Raw genomic sequence first — 27,202 nt, 5'->3', positions numbered from 1 at the left:
TCACCCCTAGACGCTGGGTCAGATTTTGGGTCAGGGCCTAAAAACGCTCCCCACGACCTCTGCACCTGCCTGTCTGCATGTTCCCCCTTGGGGTTTGAGCAGCGGGGCACCGAAGGAGCGAGCCACACCCCTGTCACACGCCCTGCAAGGGGGATAAGGGAACTTCTCTCGTTTCAGAGACATAGGATGTGATTTTGAAAACAGAATAACGAGTCAGTAACAAATTCAAAATACAGCATAATGTAGCACATTGTAATAACGAGTCAGTAACAAATTCAAAATACAGCATAATGTAGCACATTGTAAGAGCGGCATTTAAAAATAAGACCAGAAAAACCAGCTAACAGTTTAGGACCGAATTAAGTTAAATCACCATCTCACACTTTTTTTTTTAACCCACATATTACTATGTAAAGCCTTTGTAATGATCTTTCCCAAGGAAGAAACTACAAAACAAAACAAAAAAAGATGTGATATTTTGAAATGTAAAGCCTCCGTATAACCCAAAATAAACATAAAGAGCTAAGTAAGGGACCGGATCAGAAAAATAGTTGTAACAAAGGGTTAACGTTTTTAATGTAAAAAAAAGCCCTTGTATGTTGTTTAAAAAGAAAATGTCTTCATGCTCAAATGGACAAAAGATATGACAACAATACTGGCAACTAACAAAAAGGGAAATACAAATAATGAATAAGTATTTGTAATTAAAGCATCACGAACATAAGCCCATGTTACTTTTCTCAAAATTTAAGATAACTAACATGAAAAGAACGTGTTGACCAGTGTGTTAAGAACCAGGAGTTGGGGGTGGGTGGCACAATGTTCACACAGGATGAGCGGAGTCCCTCTGCAAGGTGCTGATGAGAAGAGGGATATGATCTCATTTATATTTCCAGGAGATCACCCTGGATGTTGTGCTGAGGATGCTGTAGAAGGAGAAGGTAGAAGTAGTAATACCAATAAAGAAGTCATTACAACCCTGGCAAGAGATGATGGTGGTGCTAACGTGAAGGCTGTGAGAACTGGCTGGAAAGTCCAGCCATCCTCTAATCATTCCTCACAACTTCCACAGCTAACACATGTGTGTGTGTGTGTACGCACGCATGCGTGCGCAATCAGCATAATTTCCTGATGGCATGAATGTGGGGTTTGAGAGAAACCAGGAGTCACTGATGACTCCAGCATTTCTGGCCTGAGCAACCAGCAGATTGGATTAACAGTAGCTGAGATGGAAGTCAGAGCCGGTTTGAGGAGAAAGATCAGAAGCCGTAGGAATGTTACACTTGTAGTGTCCTGCATAAGTCTAGGTGGAACTGGTGAGAAGGCAGTTAGATCTAGAAAGAGTCTGGGTTTCTGAATCTCCTAGCTTGTGTTTTCCTCTAGTAATGAAATTTCTGATGAGAAAATGTATCTTTGAAATACATTTTCACTAATAGCTACTCAGGATGGCTGGCAACTTAAACTTAGGAACTGTTTATTTCTGGAATTTTCCATTTAATATTTTCAGATCTCAGTTGACTGTGGGTCACTGAAACACCAGAAAGGATAAGGGGGACTGATGTACCAGTTAATGAAGGGTAACTTTTAAAAGCTTTCAAATGACAAAGAAGATGAAATAAATACACAATTTCATTTAGCGTTATATGAAAAAAACTGCTTTGCTGTTGTAAATAACTTTTACATTGCCACTAACTTTAGCTTAATTTTATCTCTTCCCTTAGTATACCATGTTCTTAAAAATAAATGTATGGGGTAGAAATGTAATTTTATTACATGTATAGATTGCACAGTGGTGAAGTTAGAGCTTTTAGAGTATTCACCAACTGAGTAACTTACATTGTACCAGTTTCTCATCATCCACCCTTTCCAAACCCTGTCACCCTTCTGAGTCTCCACTGTCAATCATTTCATATTCTATGGCCATGTGTACACATTATTTAGCTTCCACTTACAAGTGAAAACACGCAGTATTTATCTTTCTGTGTCTGACTTGTTTCACTTAAGATAATGTACTCTGGTTCCATGTTGCTGCACAAGACATGATTTCATTCCTTTTAATGGGTGAATAGTATTCCATTTTCTTATCCACTTTTTCCTTATGTAATCAACCATTGATGGACACTTAGGTTGACTGCATATCTTTGCTATGGTGGTAGTGCAGTGATAAATGTATAAGTGCGGGTATCTTTTTGATACATTGATTTCTTTTCCTTTAAGTAGACACCCAGTAGTGGGATTGCTGGATCAAATGATTGTTTTATTTTTAGTTTTGAGAGATCTCCATATTATTTTCCACAAAGGTTGTGCTAATTTACATTCCTACCAACAGGGTATGAGTTCCCTTTTCTCTGCATCCTCTCCAACATCTGTTATTTCTTGTCTTTTTAATAATAGCCACTCTGACTGGTGACTGTTAACCAAATTTTAATTCAACTTGTTTTATTATAAGCTCACTGACTAATACATTTCCAAGAAAATGTGTACGAACAATAGGACTATCTTCCTCTGTACATCCTAAAATGTAATTTCATTTTTAAATGACAGCTCTGATGAATTTGGAGTAATAAAGAAACTAAGTAACACTGTGTGTTTAGCCCCTTTTAATTGTTGAGTTTATGTTCTCATTTGTTGACCCATGTTCTCCTTCATTTATTTAGCAGCCATTCACTGAGTGCCTGTCAGGTACCAAGAATCAAGATGAATGAAATATGCCCTTATAGCAAGAGAGGGACTCATAGGCTAGTGGAACATTCAGATGCATAAAAATATATTGAAGTGCAATTTAATAAATGATGTAACAGAGCCATATACAAGGAGTTAGGAGATCTCAGAGGAGAATGTGTCAAAATTCTAGAAAAGATTACATTAAACCCTATCTAACTTGCAAGTTTATGGAAAGTAATTAGCAAACAACTATTGATTAAAATGACCTTAGTGGAAAAGGTTAAATAAACTAATATACGGACATTTTTATGCAACTACATGTAATCCCTAATTATCATAACTTAAGAATATTCATTTTAGGTATTTTCTATCTAACAACTAAGAGTTCTACATGGATATGACTATAGGTCTTTCACCAAATTATTTAACTCTAAAGTATTCATCAAACACCTAAGGGCTGGACTTCTTTTACAGAGGATTACGGTGTTAATGTCACCCGCTGGCAACTTGAGGTACTTTGTAGTAAAACATCAATAGCATAATCAGAAATATTTCTTTGATCAATGAATTATTAAAAATGAATGCTGAATTTTTTACTATTATACTAACCTATACTGACATTTAGAATGCAATTATGAATTCTATGTACAATTACTATTGAGATTTCAACTTGATAGAAATGATGATGAAAACGAGGATGAAAATAAGCATGACAATGAAAATAAGGATGACATGTTTAAAGTGATTTGATTTTCTCTTCTTGTAGAAAGAACACTGGAGTTAATTGGCTGAATGCCTAATTCAAGTGTTTATTTTTAAAGTTCATGTGAATTTTTAAACACTATGCTTGGAAAATAATGGTATCTAGAGTATCATACTTAATGTATGTGTGAACAGTTGCAGGAAAAAATGGGATAACTGAGGGAAAGGATGCTTAAGAAATGTGGATAACTCTTTAAATACTGAAGTCAAAAAGTATACTAATATGGAATGACACAAAAAGTAAATTAACTTTAGGATCTGCTGTTTTAATTTGACAGCTGTTTGACAACTGCAAAATGGAAAACTGACCTCAGACAACTGAGTATAAATGAGAGGCGATTAGGCCAAAGAATTTCACATGGAAAGATACAATATACATTGTAGTAACGCCTCACATGGGAATAGATCAATGCAGGCTGGAATTTTTATTGTCTTTGAAGGTGCTGATATTTAATAGACTTAAATTTCACAAAGAGCTGTGTGTTACTCTATCACAATTAATGGCACTTTCTGAAACATAATGCCATCAGTAAAGAAATAATTGTAAACACATTTGCAATTTCCAGGTGTTTCTTGAAGCAATTTTGAGTCTCTGTGATTTTACCTTTTGAATGCTAAAGCAGTAACACACTCCTCCTCTTTCAAAATTTAAAAACAATGAGCTCTTTTAGGGTATAATTCAAGAAGACACAATTGTCCATGGCTAGCAGCTGAAACTATGAGTTAAAATTCAGTACCTATGGCTTGATGCTATATAAGCTGCTGAGATATTTCATGCTTCACTTTCTCAACATGAAAATAAGGAGACAAAACTACATTCTATTACTTACTTGTGAAAAATTCCGTTTTCAGAAAAAAAGCTCTTTTTCATCATCATCCATTTTTGGTAAATGATAGTATAGAAATTATATGTCCTCCTTCAAAGACCAGAATTGTTGTGGAGGAGTCAAGACAAGTTCAACCCAATGACAGGTTTTGTTGGGTATGAAGGGAGTGAAGGGAGGAAGGCGCAAGGGGACAGAGTACACAAGAACAGAGGACAGAAGAGAGGTTGAAATGCATGGGCTGACTTTTGGTGCTTTCTGTGATGAGAAAATGAAGATATTGGACAAACAGAATTAAAGTTATGCCAGAGGAGCATGACTAGGTCAACTGAAATGTCTGTTGAATGAATGACATTTTAGCTGAAATCTAGAAGATCCTATAGTTCAGACATGGACAGTGAAAGGAGAAGGGGCTTGAGAAGAATCAGATCATGCACAGTCTACAGGTCAAAGTCAGGTCTTCCTTCTCTAGCCTAACATTAACAGAAAGCCATTAACTATGTTACCAAAACCTACCAATGGCTGCTGGACACCTACAGGGTAAGCCTGGTTGCTTTAGCAAAGCACATGATGCCCTTCTTGGCCTGCCCTCCTGCTTCTTTAGCCAAATATCTCACAGTATCCTCCCAACCTTGTGCTTCGGCTACACTGCAGTGTTTGTAGTTTCCCAAATGGCCCCTCATGTTATAAAATTTCACAACTCTGGGTCTTTACTCATGATGCTCCCTCTGTCTGGAAAGTTCCCCTATCACATGCACATACCTAGTAAAAAACCCATCTAACCTTTTGATGCTCTGGTCACTTCTCTGAGAAGCTTTCGTGACCTTCACAGGTAGAAATGGCCACTCCCTACACCTTCGTTTATATGCCTAAGGCACTGCCTATATTCTGTTACAAAGCCAACAAATGTTATTGTTTTATTGTACTTATTTATTCATCTGTCTTCCTCTACCAGACTGTAAGCTGCTTCAGAGTAGGGACCAATCTTTTTATCTCCAGCAAAAGTAATCAATACATATACACGGATCCTTCCAGAAAACAGCTTTCAAGAAAATAACAGCAAAGAATATCAGCACTTTCTACTATGTAATGGCATTCTGCTTTCTGGTCCGGCCAAATCAGAATTACTTTCTAATAGGTGGGTGAATGTCAAGAGGATTTCAACTGCCTTCCCCAACCTCAATAATTTGAATTTGAACTAAGTAGAATAAACAAAATTCTGTGGAAGTGTGAACTGCTTTTCAAAGGTATTAAAGTCTTAAAGCCTGAAGGTTCACTGAGGGTTTACAAAAAGGGTCATTTCTGATGTAACCTGACTTTACTTAAGTCCTAGGTACTTAGGATGGCTGAGTATGTTCTGCTGGAAAACTTATAAACTATTTTTCCTCTTGTGGAAAAATACATTACACTTTGTGCATGCTCACTCAAATACACTCTTCACTCACTCACTCACTCACTCAGAGTAAGTGAAAATCATGAAAGGAATTCAGCCTCAGTAAATTCTGTCTTTTATTGATATCCTAATTTATAAATCCCTGAACATGTTTATAAGAACTGAGAATGTGGTCTTAACAATATGTTCTTAAGGTCAGAAGCTGTATTTAATCCCCATTATTTTAAGTTAGTAGATTACATCAGTAACATTAGGGGAAGAATCTTTATCCACATATCTTCAGCTAGCTGTTTAAGGGAATTATACACAGAACTATTTAATCCTTTTTACTTACTTCATCTAATGACAGCAATACAACACAATGGCATTTTCTAGATTACCAATCATACTTTTGCTAAAAGCAATAACAGATCATAATTTTATTCAGACATATCAATGAAAATGTTGGAATATTAAATTAGACTTGTAGTTCTTTTTTGAAATAAAAGTTTTCCTTCTTGTAAGTGGCAGTTTTCTTTCTTGTAAGCTAGCAGGTAAATATCTTTTAGTACTAAGGAAAGCCCAGTCAGAATGAAAGCTAAAGCTGCACTTTAACTTAGTATTTTAAGGTTACATGGTATATTTTAAAGCATAAAGATATTCTAGATTACAAGTATACATAAGTCTGATTAACTACCAAAATTTCTCTTTTGTTTCATCCTATCTCTACATTCCATCATTCAAATCCTTTAGAATTTCTTTGTTCCCCCTGTGATCGTTGCTTCCGGAAGAAATCTGGCATAGGATCTGAAGGAAATGCCACAGTGAAATTTTCCTTAAGATTAATCACACAGGTAAGTAATTTCCCTTTCTTGCCCAACAATATTTTCTAAAACTTCTTAGAAAATTGGTAAGACAGAAATGGGTGGTCATGAAAATGTGAATTTTAGGATTTACTTAATCACTTACACACAAATTTTAAAGGTCTAATAGCTTGCCTAAAGCAGTCTGGAGCTCTATTACTAGTTAGAAACAGCAACAGACAAAGAAGTCTCAAAAGGTAGTCTGGGTTAAAGAAGCATAGGTATAACAATTAACATCTGCTCTACTGTCCATCCCCACCACCCTCTGACACCCCAATTCCTATTCCTTTCTGTGTCTGGGGGCTCAGTTTAGAATTCAGAATCATATAACGATTCCAATTTTAAAGTAAAAAATATATATGAAGGCATCGAAATGTTCACAAATTAAACCTTAAAAGCAGTTTGTCACTAAGGCAAAGAGAGTATGAGACAAAGAAACGATACAGTCTCTCAGGGATCAGCCACACAGTCAGTTTTTACATCAGTGCCATCAGTCATCAGTCAACCAAGAGTCAATCTAAGCCAGATAACAGGGAGGGGAGTCTGTGGTTCAGAGCAGAGAACTAGGAGGCTAATGGGATTCAGAAGAACAAAAACCATCAGGAATGGCAAAATGTAACTGAAGATTCAAAAAAGAAAAGAAAAGAAAGAGATAATTAGAAAAGAATGCTACTTTGACCTCTGCTAGGTGGGGGTGGTGGGGAGATGAAGGAAGCAAGTCCCCAAGCCACCCAAATCAGGTTTAATTACAACATGCTACCCAGAGATACACACCAAGAATTATAACTCCCCAGGTCCACATTGTATCACTTCCCTTATGTCTCAATTAATTATCTGCTTTTGAATCACTCTTTTCCACCAATATTTCTTTGATTTACCAGATCCTCATACATAATTCCACAATGCTTACCGAAGAGTAGAAAATCGATGTCTGCGGAACCCAAGTCATCGCCACATATTCAAATATGAAGAATTCATAAACAAGTATATACACACTTGACATAAATATATACATATATTCGTAACATACACATATTAAAGTTTGCCAGTATAACCCAAGTCTTAGTGCCCTGAGAAAAATAAACACGTCTCCTTCTCATTCTCTATTAAGACCCTGCTTCTCAGATCTGAAACTACTTATGTTTTGTGCCTTTCTTGTAATTTTCTCCAAAATAAAGTCTCTAAGAACATCAATGGTTCTCCTTAAAGCTAAGTTATAAATTCACTCATCATTTATTTCATCTTACAAAAGAGCTATTTTTTTTTTTTTTTTTTTTCTGAAATCCCAGGAATCTAGACTCAACCAAGACTGGAGATAACTGCAAGATATTCAGATTCTGAATATGTGAAAGATGTGGGCCAAAACCAGACCAAACTTTTATCTTAATAACAATAATCATAGCTAACATTAATGGAACACTTAGTTTGACTAAGACGTAAATGCTCTAGATCCTCTCGATGTCATCAGAGGGAGATACATCACCACACCCACTATGTTAACTCCATGTCTACTACACCGTGGCAAGGATGTCAGCAGTTAACCTGGTGGCAGAAAGACTCATATTAATAAAGAATAGCCTGATTCCAAGGTAGCGACTGGAATAAGACATCTCATTTGAGAGGAAATAGTAGTGAACTGGGTCCACAGGTTCTGCTCCCAATTTGACCACTTTCAGACATGTGTGATCAATCGTACCATTAAGCTTCATTTTCTTCTTCTACAATACTGGAATAATGCCACCTCACAGAGTCGTTGTAAGAAGTGAATAATGACCAGTGGCATGTAAATTATTGAAAAACTATTTACAAATACATGTTCGAATTATCATAATTTCCGCATTTGTTGGCAAAACCTCACCTGGAGTTATTTTGGTTATAAATACCAATGCCAAACTCACTCCACTGAGATGGATCATTCTGGAAAGGGGAATCAAATGTAATTTAGAAATTATTTGAGGTTATTTAAATTCAGGAAAAGAGAGTCTGCATTCAAAATGCATTTTCTTTCTGTCATTGTTCAGTAATGCTCATCATTTTCCTTATATATAAAAACCATATTTAGTTAGAGACTCTTTCCCACATGGTATTCAAGAACTCTCTATGCAAACCTGATCTAGTGCAGTAGCTAATTTGAATCATCTGAATAAGCCACGAGTTATGAACTTCAGAGACCACTGAATGAATGCTAGTTGCCCAGCAGCTAAAACATCAAAGTCAAACAAATCACAACATTCAGAAGAAAAATATATTTCCCATATTGATTTTTTTCTTATATGTATGATGTTCAATAAATCACATCACTGGTATTCACTAACGTAAGTCTTATTCTCCTGGAATACAACACCAAATTTAATAACCACTTTTGTTCAACATAGAAGATGAAAGTCAATTTCTATTGCTCTAGGCAGACTGTATAGTCAAAACACAAGAAACATCAGAGAAAAGGAAAATGGAAAAAATGAAAAAAAAGGAAAAAAGAAAATGGAGAAAATGGAGATTAATTAGATATTAATCTCGTATTCACTGGGAAAACAAAAAAATCTTTACCTGTTTTTCCTTTCAGAGTTTAAAAAGATGTAAATTTTCTTTTGCCCTACCTACTCTACACTTCAGAGCTCTTTATCCAAAGCCCTTCTTTTTTACCTTATTTCAGCCATGAACGTCTCTCAAGTATTGTCAGTATTAAACAAAAAGCAAGTCTCTTCTTGACCCTATTTTACTCACACCTCTTGATCTTTCATTTGCTTTCACAAAAATTATTCAACATTCACAGATACACTAGATCCCAAAGATAACATCCCCTTGTCACACTTACCTTTCTAATTATAACCTGCTTCTCAGATCTGAAACTCTACTTATGTTTTGTGCCTTTCTTCTAATTTTCTCCAAAGTAAAGTCGCTGAGAACATCAATGGTTTTCCTTAAAGGTAAGACTAAGTTATCAATTCATTCACCATTTATTTGATCTTTCAAAAGAACTCTCTTTTTTTGAAACCTGATGAACCTAGACTCAAACAAATGATCTAATGTATGTACAATGCTTAGAACATTATTTGGCATATAGCACAAGTGTTTGCTGCAATTATTGTTATCATGAACACTTATTGCTACTTTTTCCCCTCCCTCATACATATTCCTTCAAAGCTGTACTCTGTTGTCTTGCTCTATATGCTTGTAGGCAGAAGTGATGGATGTACAAAATATGTAAGTCATAATCATTGGTTTCCGGAAGTCAAGAGTTCTCTAGGGAAGAGATATAAATGAATAATTATACAGCAATACCACAAGTGGCTACTAACCATAGTCAGAAAGTGATACACTGGAAGTATTATCACATGAAAGAAAAAAGAACACTGAGTTTTTCCACATAGCAGAACTATGACCAACAGATTGAAGTTATAAGGAGGCTGACTTTGGCTCAGGATGAGAAAGAGCATTCTAGTCATCAAGGTTGTCCACTTACAGAGCCATAGTAATGAGAAGACAATCTGCCAGGAATATTGTAAAAACTAAGGAGATCAGTCATCAAGATTCTAGAACAACTTACTAAGAGCAGAGTAATAATGGATATAAAATGTTTTCTACGGTCGTGTGTGGGGGGTGTGTGTGTGTATAAAACACTACAATTAGGCTGACAGTAGAACAAGATGTAGCTACAAAGAGGGTGAAAGCTGAGGCCAGCCAGGTGACCTTGGCTGTGGTCAGGAAATCTCTACTTGTCTCATGGGAACACTTGCTGGAAAAAAAGGAAAAAAAAAAAAAAAAAAAAAAAGAACTCAAGATGAGATTTGTTTCGATACAAAGATATTTTTACATCTTATTTACGATAAAAGATTGAAGGCATAGGTGGGCTATGAATAGCAAGATCATATAATTACTTGTCCAAACTAGGACACTTGAAAGTAAAAGAGGCATTCTTAGTAATTATGCCATGAACACAGGCATAAAGAAGTGCATATGATCACCCTAGCTATCCACGAGTAATTAAACAAAAAGAAATGTGGGCCAGGGTTTGCCTGAGACAAAAATTATAGCCAGGATCTTGGGTAAACATCTCAGAAAAAAAAAATCAAAAGTAGAAACTATTAAAGCAGTGGTTCCTAATTGGGAGTGATTTGAGGCCCCAGGGACGATTTGGCGATGTCTGAAGACATTTTCAGCTGTCGCAAGTGGGGGTGGGGGAGTGCCATCAGTGTCCAGTGGGTAGAGATAGGGGTGCTGGAGCCACTCTGCAATGCACAGGACAGTCCGCACAACAGTCATCTCGTCCAAATTGCTAATAGTGCTAAGATGCGAAATTATTAAAATGTCTGTATTACATTTGTGTTAAAAATAAAAAGACCTCACTGCAAAAACATATGAAACATCTGCACTGTAAAACATTAAAGACAAAAACTGAAGAAAATATTTGCACCTTACATGTCAATGCAATCTATACACAGCAATAGCCCTTAGACAAAGGCAAGCATCCCAACAACAAAACAGGCAAAACTCACTAGCAAACAACTGACCAAAAAAACGCATCAGTGGCCAATAACCACTAAAAAATAAACACACTCCACCTCGTAAGTCATCAAAACAACTTGAACTAAAAGAACACTTCTGATGGGTTACCTATAAAGCCAGCCAAGATTTTCTAATTCACAGCGTTAGTAATGAGCACTTTAACATACTGATAAACAGAAACGTAAGTTGATTTCAAACAAACAAAAGACTGGGAAGACATTTAGTTTTACTTAAAGTAGTTTTTCTTAATTTTAACTTTGTATTTTGAAAACCTCAGAATCTCTTGACATGACCACATATTTTTAGAAAACTATCAAAATCAATAAGGATATATGCAAAGATTTAGCTAAAAGAATTTCAGCTCAGCATTGTTTACATGGACAAAAACTAGAAATTCCTAAAATGTCAAATAAGGAGAAACTGATTAAACAAATCAATATACAACTCTTAAAATCATGCTATGCCGGCTGGGTGCACTGGCTCACACCTGTAATTCCAGCATTTTAAGAGGCCGAGGTGGGTGGATTACTTGAGGTCAGGAGTTCAAGACCAGCATGGCCAACTTGGTGAAACCATATCTCAACTGAAACTACAAAAATTAGCTGGGCATGGTGGCAGGCGCCTATAATCCCAGCTACTTGGGAGGTTGCAGCAGGAGAACTGCTTGAACCCAGGAGGTGGAGGAAGTTGCAGTGAGCCAAGATTGCGCCACTGCACTCCAGCCTGAGCGACAGAGTGAGACCCTATCTCAAAAAAAAATAAATCATGCTATACCAAATATTGACATGGAGAGATGTCCATGACATACTATTAAAATGAAAAAATATACCCAAACTATAGATATATATGATATATATGTGAAGATATCCATATGTTAAATATGTTTCATATATGTTATATATGTGAAGATATGTGTGTATGTGAAGAAGTCTATAATAACATAAACCAAAATATTAACAAATGGATCTATTTGGGTGGTGAGATATAGGCACCACAAAAGCAAGATATTTGTTTGTTTCCAGCTGTATCTCTAACACAGAACAATGTCTGGCATAAAGGAAAAGTAAAATAAAATTTGTTATTGTTATTTTTGTTTATCTATATTTTCTCACTGATATGCAGTGAAAACATTATTTGCATAACACATTTTAAATGTTGCCTTCTGAAAGACTAATTCAATAGCAAAACAAAATGTTTTACACATAGAAACAAAAGGAATGCCACCTACTTTAAGGATTATAAGCCTTTAAGAATAATTTATGTAAATATGCTCTGTAAATTCTACAGCACTGTATAAATGTAGAAAATTAATTATTTTGTTAAGATCATATATTCTGAAGTTAAAGCGGTTTCATGTGTGCTGTCACTGGCCGCCCTCCTCCCAGCAATTCATTTCCAATAATTTGTCCTTTAAAAACAATTAGAGACATGTGCAGTGTTACTTATAGAAGCAAAAAGCTGCAACAATGGAAAACTGGTTGAGAAAGTTGAGGCACATCCATAAAATGAAATACCATCTCACCACTAAAATGTTATCTTGTAGAAATGTATTTATTGACATACACATTGACTGATATAACCACTCTAAAACATCATGTATATGTAATCTAGGTAAAATAATCCCAATTACAGCTTATTATAACACTATTATGTCAAATCCTCAAAATAATTGTTATAGTTTTTTGATAATTCTTATCTTTTTAAATTTGTTAATTCAGCTATTCAGTTTGTCACTTGTTTCTCAAGACTTGATCAGTTAAACCATCCATAACATTTTATCTTCCAGTTGCAAAATTCAAAACATTTTATGGATTTTTCCATCCTTTGAAGGCGTATGCACTTTAAAGCCACACTACCGTTTCGAATGAAGCATGTGTATATATTACAAAATATGTATGTAATTTACTTTAACATTTTAATGTTAGTGGTTTCTTATACATATCTCTTTATGCACTAGTCACTTCTTCATAATTCAGAAGCTGAATCTCATTTTCTCTCCTTAAAACAAATGTAAAAATTGCTTTCCAAAGTTTTATTTTTTCTACTTTCACAGAGATCACAGAAATAGAGTACAAAGAATACTGAGAACTAAATGAATAACTGCTAAAATATTAATAAATTAAAAATATAAATAAAATGTGAATCTTTTTATAAATATGAACAGAAGGAAAGTTTTCCTCCCATAGAATTCTATTAAAAGTGAAGAACTTTTATACAGACCAACCACATATATGTATTTTTAATTTGAACACTAGCTCTCTAAAAAAAGTATCGTAAACTCTTCCTTTTTGCTAAGGACTACTGCTTTATTTATATGCTACTCAAAAACTCTGGTGAACCCTTATTGCTCAGTGCTCTTTGTTCGGCTTACACTATTTAAAAACACTAATCAAAATGGTTTTGCATTCCTTTATTTTAAATTTATAAGATTGCCTAACACTGGAACTAAAATATCTCTAACATTAATGGGAAATATTATAATTTGGGAAGCTGACTGATACCACAATGATAACACTAGGATTCTACTATACCGGGAATTGTTGAGATTTTTAAAGTGTTGTGATGCTTCCAAATGAAATCAGAGCCTGAGACAAGTGGAAGGAAGCAATATGAGGGGTACAAAAAGATGGAGAAATTCATTTGTACCACAAGCACTGATGAAGAACTGACATCACTCAGGACACTGCAGAGGCCTGTGTGGGATGAGTGACACATGGAGGAACATGACACCGAGTTCCAACGGAAGATCAAGAGCGCTGTGTAAGTGGGATACGGAGCAGGGCTGGAAAACCAGCCTAAGGAGGAAAGAGGCAGACACTGCACTTTTTCAGTACCAGAAAGAATCCCATCATGCATTCTGTGGCTTTCCTCTGTATTTTTAAAATTTACAGAATCCAACTCGCCCCCTATAGCAAAAATAGTTCTACAGACTAAAAATCAAGCAGCCACCTAAACACATCCTTTTAAAATTTCCAAAACCTTGGCTTATGTTCAATTTCTGTCAATTTCTGCCTAAATGCAAATCATTCCATTTTTATTCCTCCAAATACTTTCTTGCTACAACTGAGAGGTTTTTTCCATGATAAATTCTTGAGCTACCTATTTTTAAAAAGAAAAGGGGTGGGATGAGAGGGGAGGAGGAGGAGCAGCTCCAACTCAAACAACTCCTCTTTTTTATAATATTTAGGAGTTTCTGAACCATTTGATGCTTTCTAGTTATTTTTTTCTCCGAATGTCCATACTTTATTTTAAACATTTTCTTTGAATCTACATAATTTAAATCCTTGAGATAATCAGTATCTCAAGGATAAATGGGGCTTTTCAATTTAAGAAAAGGAGGCTGAAAACTAGAATGTGCTCCTGGCTTAATCTCGGGTCCCAGATGTATAACCAAATAGAGGTAATAACTTTAAAAAATATAAAATAGACCCAAGTGGACAAATAAATCAATTTGGCTTATATTGCTTTTTATTCGCATTTTCATTAAAAATATGTTCATGGCGGAATCATGTTTATTCTCTTTACCAGAAAACATGGGAAGGTAGCAAAAGGAAGAAACTACTTGGAAGAGATGGTGTCTGGCTTTATAGAAGGGGATGATCCTTTTGGTAAAGTGGTAGCACTATTTGAACCTTACTGGAAGACTGTTTTGACATCCACAATAACAACAACGACCAAACACTTATTTGAAATAGATTGATCCTTCTCCAAATAGCTGACAAGATATTGTAGAACCATAATGGCTAGAGGCATTATCACATTAAATTCACATATTTTGCAGACTAGCAACTTATATATCCACTCAGCCAAGCTGTTTTCCTGCTGGTAACTTGAATTCCTGTTTTAAAACTGTGCCAACTCCTCTTGGGTGTTCTGGTGATGAAAACGATTTTCCTTAAGTTCTAGCCAACATTTTTCACTATAGTATCTTATGAGAAAGCCACAACGTTAGGGCAGACCACAATGACCAGATGGGGAAAAAAAAAACTATTTGGGAGAATTATTTTGATGTTTAAAATAATGGGGGGGGGCATGTATTAAAAATAATGTGCTAATTTTGGGGTATAATCTTATTCCATATATCAAGTTAACTGAGTACTAAATTACTGATTTTTAAAAAAAATAGCTGAATATGTGTATTTAAAATATATTCTGTTCCTTATAGTGGTGGTTTAAAATGCAAAGAAATGAAACCAAGAAAGAATAGTGCATAAAAATGACAAGCTCAGGGAAATGTATCTGAAACGGATAAACAAAGATACCGCTAAGAGTAGAAAGTTATGACAGCTCAAAAACATGTTTTAACCCGAGGAATCCTAGTCATCTGAAGCATCTACTCTACTGCTCTCTCACCTGAACATATCTGAAAACCATTCATCTCAAAAGAAAAGACAAATTGGTTATGAAACCCACAGGCTCCTGTAGGATATATAGTGTTACAAATGCTTCTTCATCAATATATATGAGTTTGGAAGGTTTTTAAAAATATGACAATACAGCCATCTAGGAAAAAGTGACAGTATCATAATTTAGGTGAAGTGTGAAACTGACCTGATTGATGGAGTTGGCAGCACAGGATGCGAGGCCTGTCCCAACAGAAGCAAGCAGGAAACAGGGCCAGTCAAAAGGGCCTGGAGCCAATGCAAATCCAGCTGCAGTGGTACTTACAACTAGACCTGTGATACAGAAACAGAGCAGACGCACTGTTACCAACGAGAGTCCCAACTGTAAAGGCCAAAAAGACAAAAACCAAGCCATCTTTCATATAAACTAATTGATTATATTAATAATACAAAGTACAGGCTCATCTTTGGTTTAAAAAAGATCCACATATTCCTGATTATAAAAACCACATGTACTAATTATATAAAACTGTTAATTTTCTTTTAATTCCATACTCAAGAGAAAAAAATAAGGTCAGTCTTCTAGATTCAATCATTCACTTATTCATTCAACAGACGTTTACTGAACACCAAATTTGTAATCAGCATGTACTGTCAGGGATAAAGATGTATACGGTCTTATTCTTGCTCTTGGGTAATTTGAAAGGGAGATGGCAGATATACCTTAATAATTGTAACACAAAATAGCAAATAACAAATAACAAGGATCCCAATTATGTGACAAACTCCAGACAAGCCTAGGGGTGGGCTTGCCTATAAGAGATGATGGTCCCAGGGGTCAGAGAATGTGTAGTGGGAGATGATAATCCTACAAGTCATCAACAGGAACCAAGTGAAGAGGCGAGGTACAGAAGCAAAGCCAGACAATTCAAGCATCCACCAAGCCTGCTCCTTTTCGGTAGGCCCTGCTGCTTCTTTCCTGGGGTTTATAGAAGCTGACAGGCCCAGAAAGTGTCCAAGAGTGGTGCTGATATGGAGCTGTAGAAATCCGCTGGAAAAAGGATCCCCATTGGTGGGCAAATCTGGGAAAGCTTCAAGAAGATGGCATTTAAGATGGATCTTCTAGAGGGCATGCAGAGAAAGGAAGAGAATGGTGGGGTGAGCAACATTACAGGTACAAGGATAATTCCAAGAACAGGCACAAGAGAAGGGAAGACCAATGTCAAGAATCTAAAGAATGCGTGATACCATCTACCTAGATTCTCCAACCGAAAACCTAGGAAGCATATTTGATTATCTCCTTTGTCACTCGCTGCATCTCATTCATTACAAAGTAGTGTCTGCTCTATCTCTATAGTAGGTAGAGGTAGAGATAGTACCTACTGTAGAGATAGAAACCCATCACACTGCCAGCATCTAGTCCAGCAGTTCTTAACCAGGGGGAGTTTTGCCCCCCAGGGGACATTTAGCATTGTCTGGAAACATTTTTGATTGGAGGGGACGGTGCTACTTGTCTTCTAGTGGACAGGGGCTGAGGATGCTTCTTAACATCTTATGGTGCATAGGATACCCCCCAACGACAAATAATTTTCTAGCCTAAAATGCCAATCGTGCTGAGCTTGAGAAACCCTGACCTAGTCCAAGCAATTACCATAAGAGCTCACCCCCAACTGGTCTCCTTGCTTCCATCTTGCTTCTCTTCAGAGTGGTGTTTTTAAAATGAAAACAGATCAAATCACATCGCTGCTTTGAACACTGAAAATTCTTCGATGCTATACCTGATATAAAATGTAAACTCTTTCTCTACCAGTCAGTGCATCTCACACCTCTCTTTAGCTCACTCACTGTTCTCTGATCATGAGAATTCTTCTATTATTTGAGCATTCCAAGCTCTTTCTTGTCCCTGGGTTCTTGTACTTTTGTTTCATCTGCCTCTTTCCATGGCTGGCTCCTTTTCATCCTTCAGATCCCATCTGAAATACTACTTGTTAAGGGAAACCTTCCTGATCACCTCATCTAATGTAAGCCTCCCCTGTTACTTCCTCGCTCACATCCTCCTTTTATTTCCTTCACGACACTTACTACACTCTGACTCCCCACCGGAATATAAGCTCCATGAAGGTAGGACCCCGGTCTGTGTAGTTCACTGCTGTATTTGGGGGGCCATCACTATGCTAGGCATAGAGCAGTATTTACTGGAAAAACAGGAGAAAAGGTGGCAACTGTCAGATTGCAGAAGAGCAAGCTGAGGAGTTTGTAGTTTGGTTGGTTGGCAGTGGAGAGTCACTGAAAGTCTAATGCAAGAAGGCAATCTATAAGTGGAAGTATCTGTGCACTATGACTTAAGAGAGGCAGAGAGTTTTACAGAGAAACATTTTAGGAGGCCATGCCATTAATTCATTGTGAATAAGGGTTGTAAAAATGGGATATTTTGATTAGAGAATTGTTAGGATCTGGTAATTGGGAGAGGTAGGAAGATAAAACAACAAAAAAGAATGAATGGAAAAGTGCTCTTTACCATTTGCCATGCACTTGGGTGACATGGAAAGGAATGATAACATTAAGAGAAGTAAGGACATTAGGGAAAGAGGTGATGAAGCTAGTGGCCTTAGCAACATGTGCTGCTTTGAGAAATCGTGGGCCATCCAGGGAGAAACAGAAAGAACACAGATGAAATATGAAACTAAAGCTCAGGAGGGAGACTTGAGAGACTGGAGAGGCGTGAAGCTCTGGAGTCGCCCAGAGGCCATGGCTGAGCCTGAGGGAATGGATGAGATCAAGGGGCAGCAGGTACAATGCAGAGAAGTACGTGAAAACGTCAGACCTTTACAGATGTGGGGAAGGAAAAGAATGAAAGACATAAAGAATATTTGGAGACATGCATCAAGACGATAAGGGGGCATAGGTGTCCAGTAACCATGTGAGGGGCTACAGGAAGCCGGACAGGAAGCCACCACTATCGGCATCAGCAGGTACATACTGGAGAAACTGGTAGTTCCTCATAATCATCATGAATTGGCTGGCATGTTCTTCAATCTAGTCTTATCAGCAACTTACAATAATCCTTTATAGTTCTACCATATGAACAAGCCCCTTCCCTAGTATCAATAGGGGTCACGGATTTCTTGATATTGCTAAATCAAATAAATACTTTGGCTGGGTTCAATGGTAGTTTGTAAGGTGCCTTAAGTATAACTATCTCAATTCAAAGTACCTAGAGCACAAGTATTTTGGCAAGGGGTCCTTCCTTCAAGTCAGTCGTTCCCAACCAAATATGGCGTGCATCTGAATATCCTGGGGGAAGATTTACCTCCAGGAAACGAGAGACATGCACAGATGTAAGTAGAGAGCAAGGTTCAGGAATGAGGGTGCAGGTGTGGATAAAGATTACAGGAAGATGAGCAGATTAGGAGCTGAAGGCAAACGAGGCTAGTCAGAAGTCATGAAGACACACACATTTAGGAGAAAGGTAGCATGGCTGAGGTGGGGAGTCTAGGCCAGAAAGCATGTGCTGTCCCCTCTCACATCTCCTCCGCTTAGGGGTACAGCCTGTTCTGGCCCTTATATGGTACAACAAGTCATAACACAACAAGTGCACACAAGGTACCTAACAGTAGCAAAGAATCACATGGAGCAGAAGGCAGCAATCAAAGGTAGAATACTCAATTTCAAAGTAAACATTCTGGAAAAAGTTTCAGCTATCTAATTCTGTAACAGCTTATGCCTAAAGGAAAATGCCATGGTGATTACAGACTCTGAAAACGGTAGTCACAGGTACATTTTACCCTTGTGCCAATGGGGAACAAACAGTCTCTCCTGTAATAGGCCATTTAGTTTTACCTGCACACATTTAATGACCATCAAGAAAGACACTGTTTTTTAAAGCAAACAACAAAGCTCCATTTAGAATATTCAAACAGCACCCATCTTTGAGGAAGCTTTTTCATTCTTTGTAGCTATCACACCGTAAACTGCAAAACTTCCTGGACAGGCCAGTGTGAAAGAACAAGACTCATCTTGTTTTGCAAGACTTAAGAGCTCTCCAGATGGGTTAGGCGACTCTTCACATATTGCACAGTGCATCAGTGACAACCAGGACTAGAAGAAAAATCCTTAACATCCAGGCTGCCTCTCATTTGTATCAGAATTATACCATGAAGAAGAAAGGCTGATGGTATCAATGGGAGAATTTGAGGAAAAAGAGACTGCAGAGGTTTCTCTCTTAAAATCAAACTAAATAAATTGCTTCTCTCCATAGAGTAAATCAGCCAAAAAAATTTGACTATATTTTAAGGCCCTGAACACAAAAGTAGAGTTGTTTACTACTCATAAACAACTGTAATAGTTAAAAGAAAATCTACTACAACCTTCTCAATATATAGTTAGTAAAATCCAGAGTCACAAAAATAGAAGACTATAGTCAACCTTCTGTATCCATGGGTTCCACATCTGTGGATTCAATCAACCTTGGATCAAAAATATTCGGAAAGAAAATAGTTAGTCTGTAATGAGCATGTACAGGCTTTTTTTCCCCTGTCATTATTCTGTAAACAATACAGTATGACAATTATTTATATAGCATTTACATTGCATTAGGTATTATAAGTAAACTAGAGATGGGATACTGGAGCCAAGCCCCCAGGGATACTCCAAAGGATGATGTATTATACCTTAAAGATCTCTAAATATCCAGATCAACATTTTGTATTGCGCTTAACAAATTTTTTTAAGTCAATTACCATTATAGTGGACAAGAAAGCCTCATAATCATTGAACTGTCAATAATAGAAATGTTCTAAAAAGAAAGTTCATTTTGTCTAAAATTGAAAAGGGTATGTAGTTACATGAAAGGAAAACTGCTAATCAGAGGAGGAAGTATCTTGTTATTCTTTTTATTCACCCCCGAGCTTGATGGGGTGATAAAGCATAGAGAAAGTACATCAAATGTTTGACTGCATCTACTGATAAATTGAGGAGACAAAAAGTGATTTATAAAAAGCTAACAAAGGGAAAAGAACAGTGTTTTAGTAAGACATAACAATGATGAAATTTACAAAATGGAAATACTACCTAATTTTAAAATGTACGAATTGTAAATGGTAATATATGTAAAAAGAATAACAACTATTACTAGAGAGAAGGAAATTTGAATTTTGTAACACATTTCTAAAAATATCCAAAAGCTAACAAAGAATGTATTTATACTTATTTCATCAAAGCAATTAATTTGAAAAAGAAAGGCAGGGAGGACTGATAAATTGTACAAGTAAAATTGACCAAAGCGATTTTCTCATACAACACTGCCATAACTGTAATTAAACTTTTCATTGATTTCCTGGGGTTCATTACATGGAATCATTTTGTAACACCAGAATCTCATTAAAAGTGAATGCAATATACTCCCTCATTAATAACACCTGAAATTATATTTTATTTGGTAATCTCATATTCTGCCCTTTCACAAATAAACATAAAATCAATGTTGTCAATGAAGCATGGCCCATCTAATATAGGCCCAGAGGCACTGCACTGCAGGCCCAGAAATAGCTCTGGGAGCCCATAGGAGAGTAATATTCCCAAACCAACAGAGCTTGACTCATCCCCACTCCTGAGTGGAAGGCCAGGTAGAGAACCTCAAGCTTCTCCATGAAGAGATCCAGTAGCAACCCTCACTAAAGATGGTCCTGCCTACTAGGTCCCATCTGTTGTCCAGGATTCATTTGCTCCAGATGCTCTCTTATCTGCCTCTGCCTCCTCCAGGAATAAGTTCCTACCATGTTTCCCAAAATTAAAAAAAAAACCAAAAACCAAAACCACATTTTTTGCCAGATGCCATGGCGCATGCCGGTAATCCCAACACTTTGGGAGGCTGAGGTGGGAGGATCCGTTGAAGTCAGGAGTTCAAGACCAGCCTGGACAACAAAGTGAGACCCTGTTCTACAAAAAAATAAACTATCCCAGCTCAGTGGCATGTGCCTTTAGTCATAGCTACTTGAGACTGAGGTGGGAGGATGACTTGAGCCTGCGAGTTCAAGGCTGCAGTGAGCTATGATGATGCCACTGCACTCCAGCCTGGGCAACAGAACAAGGACGTCTCAAAAAAAAAAAAGCCTGCATTTTAAAATTTTGAAACAATCGCAGTGAGATATGCCCCCATCTGAAAGTTGGTCTCCTCTGAAATTCATGTTGAAACTTAATCCCCAGTGTGGCAGTACTGAGAAGTTGGGCTTATAAGCGGTGATTGGGAAGGGAGGGCCCAATCCTCATGAATGGATTAATGAATTAATGGGTTAATAGACTATCATAGGAGTGAGACTGGTGGCTTTATAAGAAGAGGAAGAGAGACTTGGGCTAGCACACTCAACCCTCTCAACATGCCATGCCTTGTGCTGCCGGGGACTCTACAAGAGTCCTCACCGTCAAGAAGACCCTCACCAGAGGCGTCCCTGGACCTTGGACTTCTCAGCCTCCATAACTGTAAGAAATAAATGCCTTTTCTTTATAAATTACCTAGTTCCATAAGCAACAGAAAACAGACTAAAACATCCTTGACTGGGCGGGAAGAAAGCAAACATACACAATGAGAACTGCTTATGAGGGCCATGTACTTAAGGGCAAAGCAAGCACTACAGGCTGCTTCCAAGAGCTAAGAGCCGGCCATGCCAGCAGCTAGAAGGAAAACAGGCACTTCAGTCCTAGAGTTGCAAAGAAATGAATTCTGCCAACAACCAGTGAGCCTGGAAGAAGACCCTAAGCCCCAGATGAGAACAGTCTCAACCAACACCTTGAATTCAGCCCTGTTAGACCCTGAGCAGGGTGTCTAGCCACATCATGCCTGGACTTCTACCTGTTGAAACAGTGCAACAATAACTTTGTGTTGCTTTAAGCTGCTAAATTTGTGGTAATATGCTTCACTGCAATAGAAAATTAATATGTACTGTAATGAGGGTAGCACTTAAGAAGGACTAGTCTACCAGCAACACAGAGGACTGATTGGAGTGGAGGAAAATTTACCCAGGGAACCACTTAAAGGTTACTGCAGGGCACTAGGTGGGAGGCGATGAGGGCCTGGGTAGGATGGCAACAGCGCAAACAGAGTTCGCTGTAAGTATTTTAAAAGTGGTGACAAAGGGCTTCGTTACTGAATAAATTTAAGCAGTTGTAGAAGGAGCTAAACAAAATCCAGTACTTCAAGTAATCAAATCCAAAAAGGTCAAAGAGGATTTAGGGTCAACTAGTCTAATTTCTCTCCTAATGTAAATCCCTTCTCCAACATCTCAGTGTATATTCTCTCCAAATCTGGTGACAGGAAATTATTTCTCCCTGGGCAACCCCTTCTGCTACAGAAGAGCTCTAGTTGCTCAACAGTTCCCTCTCCAACCAAGTCAGAATCAACTTCCTTGAAATACCTACTTAAGATGCAATTTCTGTGTTCTGGAGCAGCAGTGAATTAACTTTTTCTTTCTTAGCACAACCCTTCAATCATGCAAACCCAACTATTCCTACAGTTTCTGTCCCTCCAAGCTAAATGTCGCTAGTAACCAACCATGCTTGACTTCCAGGCTCCTGTCCATGCCGAGGGCATCTTCTACAGACACAACAGTTTGTGACTATATCAAATGCACTGAGTACAGTGTCTGGTAAATAATAAGGGCTTAATAAGTAGTGCTCTTGGAAATTATTAAAATGTGGTTCATAAAATTCTAGATCAAATATTTCTCTGGCCACTACACTTGTACTCTACATTTCAAAGTAATGCCTAAAAGAATTTAGAGAAACAACAAAACACTTCACACCATACTCCTTATGCTACTGTATTATAATCTAAGTTATCTCTCTGTCTCCTTCAGGGGAGTGAACAGATAGCAACCCTTAACCATTAAAAATAATAATGATAAAAACAAAATTTACATTTGCAAAGCACTTTAGTGTGCCAAAATGCTTTTACGTTTATTTAAATCTCAAAAATACTGCACTTCAAAGAAAGGTGTGGATACCTCAGGGACACAGTAAGAAAACAGGAGAACTTTCACTTATATTTCATTTTTTAACCCTTTCTTTTTAAACCCACAGTTTGCATATCTTAAAATGAATATATCAGAGTAAGAATACATGAATTTTGTTTATATATAATTATTCATTTATTTTATATATAGCATAAATACCTAAGTACACTTAAGGTTCTTTTTACTTATAAAGTACAGGACTAACAAACTAGAGGACCTGGCTCTAAAATAAAAAGCAAAGCAAGCAATTGTAGGTACAAAGTCTGATTTTCTATATGGAGGACCATGTGCAAATTACTGGTAGTAAAATCTACCAAGGTCTAATCAAGAGAATCATATGGCTTATGTGTAATATTTGGCTCTCTCTTTTTTTCAGAGGCAGGGTTTTGCTCTGTCACCCAGGCTGCAGTGCAGTGGCACAATCAGAGCTCACAGCAGCCTTCAACTCCTGGCCTCAAGTGATTCCTCCACCTCTGACTCGGCTTCCCAAGGCACTGGGATTACAGGCATGGGCCACCATGCCCAGCCAGAATATTCTTTAGTAAGTACTACAGAGACTCATTTTCAGAAAAAGGAAATTCCACTAACTAAAGGAATGAAGCACATACAAACACACAATCACCTAGTTGATCATAAAATCACAAAGCAGGCAAGACAGGCTTTAACACTGTACCCTTAGCATAGGATCCATGATAACGCTTCTTCCTCTACAGATTTTAAGGGGGAATTGGAAGGAGTCACAGAGGGAGCCCCATACTGGGGGTGGGCAGAAGCAGCCCTGCTACGCATGCTGTTACTTCTGCAACAGAGGGGGCTTTATCTGTCACCCATAAATGGAGGCTTTTACAGGACTTGCAGTACAAATTTAGCCAGGCCCCTAGTTCTAACCTCACAGCATACTTTGCAGGGCAGCAGTAAACCACTTGAAATGTTTTGCCTTTTCCAACACATAAAAGAGGTTTTTTTGGAGAAGCAGCTTTATCAAGAATTTTTTTTTTTTTTTTTTTTTAAGTCTCAATACTTTGAGACTATTGGTCTCTGTGCATAAGCATAATGACTATACTTAATTTTCTAAAATCATCAACTAAAAATAACTGTAAAGGTTACATTAAAAAATGGGTCAGCTATATCTTCCTTTTCTTCTTTCTCTGTCTCTTAACGCCTCACTATTTTTTAGCACTGGCCACAAAAGAACTAAGAGAAAAAACAAAAGTCCAAAATATCAATTTGGATAACTATCAATTCTGATGAAAGATTTGGTAGCAAGAGTAAAGCCACTGGCTAAATGAGACTGAGATTCTCTATAGATTTCAAATTACCCTTGTAATCTATTATATCTCATTATCCTTGATAGCAGATACTATGGAACATTGTAATCCAAGTCCCATAAACTTGAGATGTAATCTCTTTAAAGCTGTTTAACGTGGAAAGCTGATGAAGAGTAGGCAGTTAATGAATTTGTATGTGGTTTTGTTTATGTGTGCATTGAAGCAATGGAGTTAAGCTTTTGTTAGTAGATCTCAAAGTTCAACATCGTGTAACTTAATTCAGAGGAAGGAGTTAAGTCTTTCTTGATTTTTAAATGAGAGTGTACTTTTTACTAAATAGCTGTACTTAATGATTTTCATCTCTTTTTTATTAGCACCTTAAACTTTGAATAGTTGAATTTCTAACTTAAGTGAATTTTTTAGGCTTCACAGCTAGGCAGCATTCTGTGAACCACATAATATAGTTGTCTTCCCAACAGACATATCACAGAAGGTGGTAATTCTCATGCTTATTGTTAAGTTCAGATGAAAAGTCAATTGACATGAGACATGGTATTTTTTTTTTCTCAGCCACGTTAAAAGATATCAATCAGGGGCCTAACTGATTACAAACTATAACCACTTCTGGTTCAAAAGATAAAACTTTTAATACAGGTTTTTAACATCACAGCTGCAAAGGTAAGAATTTATTAGGGCTTCCTGTTTTCCTTTCTTATTTTTCATAGGATTAATGATGAAAGTTAGACTGAAAGTCCTAGGACCAAATTAAATCGCATACCTTCAAATTTACTAAGTAACAATGACACCGAAGTGACGCATTTAAGTATGGTCACCAAGGCAGTTCACCAGGAAGCATTTGGTTTACACTTACAGTTAGCATTCAGAAAAAGGAAAATGAAGTATCTATCAGGCTTGACAAATACATAAATAAAAGCTGTTTATATTAAGCTAATTTTGCAACACTGAGTGACATCCTAATCTTGTTCTTTCAATTATAGCTTTTCCTTGAACCAAAGAGCTTTCTTACCTTATCATCCTGCTTTTAGTTTGTTCTTCTCAATAAACTCAATTTACTTCATATACTCAATAACCAACAATTTATAACCTTTTTAATTAACTAAAACAAATTCCATAAAGCTGGTGCCTGTAAACTAAAACTGATGAATAAAACGGAAACTTTTAAGAAGCAGAAATATGTAGTTTCAAAACTGAGTTTGGTGAAAAGAAATTGTTAGTTAGACAGTTTTCACAAAAATAAAGCTTTATCTCAGTTTCATATCAAAATTACAATTGTGATTATCCAGAGAGCATATTGTACAAGATAAACACTTAAAATAAAGAATTAAGTCTCCATTTCGAGTATCATTCTGATTTTGATGGTATTTAGTGTTTAGCTACCTGTGCTTATTTTGCAGAACACATGTAACAAATCAGTAAAATGCCAGAATGATTTTACATTTATTTAAATCTCGAAAATACTGCAGAAGAATCAACTTCCTTGAAATACCTACTTAGGATGCAATTTCTGTGCAATTACTCACTTGTGATTTACATCTGGACCTAACTGCATACATACATATTAATGTATCATTGTTTTCTTTTTCTTTGGGAATTTTCATTTATTCTTATTAATTGTTTAGGCAAGAATGATGCTTATGTCATTCTAAGCATTCAAAAGAGCTTTCTAGCAAGAATCTTTTAGAAATACTTTTGAGATGATGAACAACTAAAAGAATTCCCTTATTGGTGTTGCTGTTCCTTTAAGCAAAACTGAAAATCGATAGTTTGTCAAACCTAATAGCAATTCACTGATAACAGAATGAAGCAAAGTCTTTGCGGATCCCTCTGAGCTTCCATCGGTAGTTTTCACGAATTTGATGAACTTTATGAGAAACACAGTGGGGCTATCTCCAATCCTCCACAATTATCCTGAATACAAAAATCACGTAACAGACTAAAAACTTCAAGACACAATCACAGCACTTGAAAGAGACACTGTGAAAAGCAGATCAAGTAACTATAAATGTACAGCTGCCTAACAGTTTAGATACAATGCTTTTCAGTCATCACTAACCACTAAACTACTACAGTACAGTAAAATAATTATTTGTAATTAAAAGGCTAAGCTGTTCAAAATTCTACAAATGGTGGCAAGCTAGATCGCTACACTTCTTTTCTCCATTGAGCTACTATTTTTTGAGCACCTATTATTTGCAAGGCACTGTGCTGGGCAATGGGAATGTAATAGTCAACAAGACAGATGTGGTCCTGGCCATGTTGGGGCTTTCACCCTGATAAAGATTCAGAAAAGTCAACAGGCATGAATTACAACACAAGGTGACAGTGATTCAGCAGATGAGGAACTCTGAACATAGAAGGACCTCCAAACTCAGAAGGCTTCCCAAAAGTGATGTCAAAGTTGAAGACTGAAGGAAAAAAAGGAGTTAACCTGGCAAACACGGAAGATGGTGAGGTATACGCGTTTGAGACAGGGGCAACAGAAAGCACAAAATCCACAGGCTGAGAGAGTGCTCCAAATAGTCACTCTCTATCTACAGATAAAATATCGCAGAGTAACTATGAACAAAAATGCA

At 36.9% G+C, this 27,202-nt stretch overlaps 1 protein-coding gene across 2 annotated transcripts in view; it reads right to left on the bottom strand.

The window, feature by feature from the left end:
* Nucleotides 1-27,202, bottom strand: part of COX10 (cytochrome c oxidase assembly factor heme A:farnesyltransferase COX10) — a 557,575-nt gene that overhangs the window by 92,116 nt on the left and 438,257 nt on the right. For both annotated transcript variants that reach the window (XM_077969621.1, NM_001194644.2), the window contains 1 exon segment: nt 15,543-15,667. In XM_077969621.1, coding sequence (XP_077825747.1) covers nt 15,543-15,667 — 125 coding nt within the window.

This window comes from Macaca mulatta, chromosome 16, assembly GCF_049350105.2.
Source record: "Macaca mulatta isolate MMU2019108-1 chromosome 16, T2T-MMU8v2.0, whole genome shotgun sequence".
NCBI classification, from domain to species: Eukaryota; Metazoa; Chordata; class Mammalia; order Primates; family Cercopithecidae; genus Macaca; species Macaca mulatta.
Note: the sequence above shows the minus strand (reverse complement) of the source record. Positions and strands in the feature narration are given on the sequence as shown.